At 38.1% G+C, this 6,000-nt stretch overlaps 2 protein-coding genes across 2 annotated transcripts; one reads left to right on the forward strand and one right to left on the reverse strand.

Moving 5' to 3' along the window:
- Window positions 1–887: 887 nt before the first annotated feature.
- On the forward strand, window positions 888–4,317 carry LOC105460096 (exonuclease 3'-5' domain-containing protein 2). Its single transcript, XM_011706538.1, has 7 exons — window positions 888–1,295; window positions 2,122–2,263; window positions 2,351–2,650; window positions 2,748–2,872; window positions 2,946–3,352; window positions 3,555–3,925; window positions 4,005–4,317. Exons 1-7 carry the CDS (start codon window positions 1,000–1,002, stop codon window positions 4,203–4,205), a joined length of 1,842 nt encoding a protein of 613 aa, XP_011704840.1. The 5' UTR covers window positions 888–999; the 3' UTR covers window positions 4,206–4,317.
- Window positions 4,318–4,552: 235 nt separating this feature from the next.
- On the reverse strand, window positions 4,553–5,291 carry LOC105460097 (mitochondrial import inner membrane translocase subunit Tim16). The gene has a single exon (XM_011706539.1). It carries the CDS (start codon window positions 5,078–5,080, stop codon window positions 4,649–4,651), a length of 432 nt encoding a protein of 143 aa, XP_011704841.1. The 5' UTR covers window positions 5,081–5,291; the 3' UTR covers window positions 4,553–4,648.
- Window positions 5,292–6,000: the final 709 nt, after the last annotated feature.

The following is a 6,000-nucleotide window of genomic DNA, read 5'->3' on the forward strand; positions in this document are numbered from 1 at the left end:
TTTTATTTATTATAGTTAAAGAAAAGTTTTATATAAAAAGAAAAGTTTAAATAAAGTTTTATGTAAAAAAAGTTTTAAATAAAAAGGTTTCGTATAAATAAATAAAATTAATAAATAAAAAGTTTTATTTATGACTACTAGTTGAAGTTAAAGAAAAGTTTTAAATAAAACTGAAACCAAATTATTATCATGCAGATATATCTATAAAATATGAAAATAATAATAATAAATAAATCATATACCTATACGTGACAAATTTCAGCGAATTCCAGTCGAGAATTTTCGATTTTTCTCGACGACTATCGAACAGCTGATCGAATCGATCTTCCGAGAGAGAAGAGGGCAAATCGAATGAGGTTATCGTCTCGCAACGCCTGACAAACGTGGGGCCCGAACCGGAGCAACCGGGAGTCGTTCCGTCAGTTGTGGTTAGCAGTGATTAGTCGTACGTGAAATCCGTAGCCGCGTGCGCCGGACGTTCTTTCGGAGCTACGGGGGTCCCTTGAACCTCGTTTTCGCGTTTGGAAATTTCGATGGGTTCGGAGCTGGCCACCGAGATGATTGTTTTATACCGAGCACTTTCGAGCAGGGGCGACCGCGACTTCAGATAATCGTAGATTTATCTTAGTCGGATGATTCCGCGCGATAGCCGTGTTGCGCTAAGTTTTATATATAAATGCCATCGAGACGAATCTGAGAGAGAGAAAGAGAAGAGAGTTTATCCACTGTGATCGATTGATGTGATTGAGTTACCTGAAATCGTTACAATCGTAGCCGTAGTCCGCCAATTGCTCGACGTCGAGCGATTGACATTTTCTTTCTTTCGTTTAAAATTGTAACGTAAATCCCCTCCCCTCCCCTCCCCCCCCCTCGAATAATTCGCGCGTGTATGTATATATATATGTATAACGAAGAAATTCTGTATATAATAACGTTGATTTTTTTAATCGAATTATTTTTTTGCGCGTCTCCAAAAGCGTCCTTCCCCTCTTTGATTTAATGGTTCCCGCACGTAACAACATGTTTCTCGTTTGCGTGACCGTGGGACTCGTCTTTTTGGCGTCGAAGTATCGCAACAACGTGCTTCGCAGCGTCAAGCACCTATATAAAAATATAAAGAATCGAGATGGCAGCAAGGATCAAGGCGGTAATGCAGCTAAGCGCGATAATAAGCAAGATACCGATGATAATAATAATAATGAGGATGACAGCAAGGAGATTAAGCTTATATTAGACAAGATTATTCTGGCAGACTCTCCGGAGAAATGCGATTACGCCGTACAGCGTATTCGTTGGTAAGGGTATAAATTGAAATGTAATGTTATTGCCAATTCTGTTTTTTTTTTTTTTTTAGCGTTTTAACGATATTTCTCGACAAACGTATATGGAACTTGGAAGCTTCGAGGGCGTTACAACAGATACATTATTATTTCCCGTGACTTTCCACAACGCGATGAAAACAGCCGTTTTCATAATCATTGTTTACATTTCTTCTGGAGAGAGCCATACCGAATACCATGATTCCCATATTGTATTTGAAAAGGCGACACGTGTAAAGTGTCCTTGGGATTCTCCGAGAATTATCTGAATTTCTTATTGATAGCTGGCAAAATTAGTGATCGTTATACGAAAGGAAATCTATTTTAATTCCTATTTTTTTTCTAATAGAATTTTTTTTTCTTGCAACAAAATGAATTTTGCTATCAATTACAAGGGATAAGATGAATTTCTCTTTTTCAATTTCCTCTTATAAATTTACACTCGTCCCTACTTCTATGTTGATTGCATTTCAAATCTGCTTTATGAAATATGCTCTCTAGAAGAAATCAAAACGTTATTTATGATCTCTTATTAAGAGCCGGTCTTTGATTAGCTTGATCGATTGATTACATTTAAGAATTACAAAATTGATTGTATTAATTTGTTTGTCATTGTCTGCAAATTATAATTTATATAAAATATACTTTTAGTCAATAATTAATACATTAAAACACTTAAAAAAAATTATGATTAGCAGTTTTGCAATTTTTAAATGTATCGGTCGACCAAAAGCTAATCGAAGATAATAAGACTGCATCTGAGGCAAAGTTACTAATACAGTTGCAAATACTTTTTTGATAGCGATCTGTCTGATGGAGTACTGGGTTTTGATTGCGAATGGGTCAAAGAAGGTCCCGTCTCTCTGCTACAACTGGCTACTTTCAACGGAGTAGTCGCGTTGTTTCGCATTGGAAAGATTGGATATATTCCACCTAAACTTAAGGTAACACATCGACAAGAAGTTCGACAATCAGATTTATCCACAGTTATGCGTGACATGAAATTTTAATTGTGTTTTGCCTGTTCACAGGAATTATTAGCTAGTAAGCATATTCTTAAAGTGGGGATCTCTTCGTTCGAAGACGGACAGAAGATTGTAAAGGATTACGGATGTAGAGTTAATGGAACTCTTGATTTGCGAACCTTAGCTGAAAGTCTTAATCTACCGAGCCGGAAGAGCTTAGCTGCCATGAGTTTGGAATATCTTAATATTGAGATGGACAAAATAATAGAAGTTAGGTGCGGTGACTGGGATGCTAGCACCTTAACCGACGAACAAGTTGCGTATGCCGCTTGTGATGCGCTTGCATCCGTTATCATTTATCATAAGGTGAGAAATCGAATTTGCTTTATACACGATTATTGTAACGATTACTATTAATATACAACGATGAATTTCGCTTCTCACACCCCAAATTTTGTTGCAGATAATGCAAAAAGAAAAAGAAAAATATTCATTATGGCAAAGATTAGGAATTTACTTATATAATATATTGAGTAGTGATATAAATGTGCGGATTCATGGTGTACCTGCTAGAACAGTCGATACGAGGTAACAAAATATATTTATAAATTATATAATTTATTCTACTTAAGAATTTCACACATAAATATATCTGTTTAAGGTTCAAGGATCATCGATCACCAAGTGCGGACAGTATTACTAATGTTTTAAATGCTAAGAGTAAATCAGTAGTAGTAGATAAAAACGCTATTAACGATCGTAAAAGTGCGATACCTACAAGAATCAAACCGTTATATCATAATTGTTATTTACAAGCGCCTGATGGAGATATATTGTGTACATGCGATCGCAAGAAAGCAGAATGGTATATTACGAAAAATTTAGGAAAACTTGTGGAGACAGATCCATATACAGTGAAATTAAATTTTGAGCCATCTGGCCGAGCATTGGGAGAAGTTGGACAATATTATACACAGGTGAAGCTCAATCAATGTGTAGTCTGTGGTTGCACCGACAAATTTATTAGGAAAAACGTCGTGCCGCGAGAATATCGGAAGTATTTCCCATGTAAGCATTTTTATAATAATTTATTCATTATACAATGTTAAAAATAGCAAATATATATATATATAACAATTACTTTGATTGTTAATTAACAACGCCATATAATGAATACAATAAGTATGAGAGTATAATTCTCTCCATATTTGTACAATCAAATTTTATATTTATAGATATATAAAATTTATAATCAAAATATTCTTTTCAGTGGTAATGAAGGCACATCAATCTCATGATGTATTATTATTGTGTCCTTTGTGTCACGAAATCAGCAATAACCATGATCTGCAACTCAGAAGAAAGTTAGCAGACATGTGTGACGCACCATTAATTGGGCCGATAACACACGTACGAGACAATTACTTGCACAACCGCCGGAAGTTGCATTCGGCTGTTAAGGCCTTGAGGGAAAAGTTCGCGTTACCTCAACGTCAACGCGAGGAGTACGAGAACTGCATACTGGAGCACACGGGACAGCAGAAAATTACGCCGGATTTGCTCAATGCCCTGAACGAGCAGCTGAAGAATGCACTGATCCAGAAACCAGTACCCACAAAGTATCAGCCGCATGGCCTGAAGGTAAAACCCCCGTCTTTAAAGACCGTCCAAAGACAAATCTGTGAAAGCGTATGCTATTCGATTGAATTCTATTCAACAGGTGGTGCAACACTTCCAAAAGCAAGAAAGTGGACTCGTCGAGTTGGAACGTATGTGGAGGGAACATTTTCTCTTCACGATGAAACCCGAATACTTGCCAAACCTATGGTCTGTACGCCACAATCAGGAGCGATTGATCATACGCCAGTCACAGAATAGGATCGATGCGGACGATGCGAAGGCAGCTGGATTAACGCAGTAGCGCTAGAATTTTGAATACTATAACTGAAAAGTCTCGTATAAGAGCGAGAACTTCAAAGACTGTTATATGAATCAATATATCTCCTAAATATATATACATGGATATACATATACATGGATACTTCCAACTTTTATTTGCCCTGCCGTCCCGTTGCATGATGCAATAGTGTGCAAACGCGCGAGTCATCATTCCTTGATACAGAAAACCAGCGTTTTATTCTCACAAAAGTCTCGGACGTCCGCACGTTCAAAATGTACATTATATAATCAACGTTATCTTTTTTTCAAGATTATGTTACATATTTACACATTTCTATGCTGGATAAAAAAAAATAACATTGCCATGCCTTGAAACCATTCTAATTCAATACCAGAATCTATTATATTTATTATGATGTTATGTACAGTTGTATAGAATAAGTAAATTTAGACTAGGGACAAATCTCATGGCTGCCTGGAGGTCTCTTGACTGCTCGTCGAGTCTTCCTGCGACGACGATGTCGGCGGTGGTGGCGTCGTCGTCGTCTCCTTTTTATTTTTCAGTTCCTCGTCGATGCGTTCCTTGGCACGTACAATCTTGGACTGCAGGTAGAACGAGCCGCCCTTCGATCTGTCGTTGGCCTCCATGAGATACTTGTAATTTCGCTCGATCAGCTCCGTCTGGTCAGAACGTTCCGCGTTCAGGATGCGAAGGGCCTCCTCCAGGGTGATGCCGGTCCTGCTGTTGGCGGCGACGTGTTGCGCACCCTGCCTGCCGCCGCCCGCCCGCCGCGCCGCCTCCTGGCTCGCCGCGATCTCCTGGCGCAACGCGCGCGTGAACGCCTTGCCGACGACCTGCGCGCCCATCACGATGATCTGTATCAGGTACTTCGCCATGGCCTAACCTCAACCACGTCGGCACCACGTTCGGCACGCTCGACGCGCGGACGACGACGCTGTACCGCGCTACCACGTCGGCGTTATCTTCCTCCAGTGCCTGACCGGCTGGCCGGTCACTCGTTCCAAGGTGTTACGTTCGTTCGCGCAAATCCGCACCCCTGGGCCACAGCATCAGCGGCATCAGCGACACGACGTCTCGGCTACCATGAGGAACCTAACCTAGCAAACCTAGTTGCTCAACGCATGGCAATCGCAACTCGCGCGGCGCGCGCCTAGGCTGTTACGACAACGAGATGGAGTGGGGGAACAGTGAACACACTCTGTGCTTCCGCAATTTATAAGAATAATTCGTAAGATTATTTTTCATTAAATTTAACTTTCTTATGATAAGTCTATGAAATTAAGTTTTAATTTTGTTATCTAATTATTTTATCTGTATATATGTATAGTATATATAGATTTATATATTGTTCAAGCTCATGATCGTCGCTAAAATTCTTTCATTTGCATTTAAGTACATAACGACGACGTTATCGCGTAGATTCTAATTTAAAAAAGTAAATATATGAAGACACAATCATATATATATTGTTCACAACCTTGAAACTAATTATGCACTTTTATAATTTATTATTTTCTTTTATTCGATCATCTTGATATACATTGAATTATCAATATAATATACACACACATACATATATATATGTATGTATATAATAACGTTAGGATTAATTTTAAGTACATTAATTATCTAATATAGGTATATATAATGTTAGGATCGTCAAAAGTATATATGATATTCTTTTTGATGGTAAAAATATAGTGACAATTATTAACTGCAACAATTGCATGCTAATAAACGTACGTAATTAATTGACTCTTAAACACTTATAATATATATACTTGTTTATAATATG

Source organism: Wasmannia auropunctata, unplaced genomic scaffold (genome assembly GCF_000956235.1).
Source record: "Wasmannia auropunctata unplaced genomic scaffold, wasmannia.A_1.0 LD329035.1, whole genome shotgun sequence".
NCBI lineage: Eukaryota > Metazoa > Arthropoda > Insecta > Hymenoptera > Formicidae > Wasmannia > Wasmannia auropunctata.

Excerpts from the sequence above, each read along its gene's own strand:
- LOC105460096 (XM_011706538.1), top strand. The coding sequence starts at position 1,000 with ATGGTTCCCGCACGTAACAACATGTTTCTCGTTTGCGTGACCGTGGGA. Across the intron at positions 1,296-2,121 it reads GCCGTACAGCGTATTCGTTG|CGATCTGTCTGATGGAGTAC; the intron begins GTAAGGGTATAA and ends CTTTTTTGATAG. Across the intron at positions 2,264-2,350 it reads ATATTCCACCTAAACTTAAG|GAATTATTAGCTAGTAAGCA; the intron begins GTAACACATCGA and ends GCCTGTTCACAG.
- LOC105460097 (XM_011706539.1), bottom strand. The coding sequence starts at position 5,080 with ATGGCGAAGTACCTGATACAGATCATCGTGATGGGCGCGCAGGTCGTC.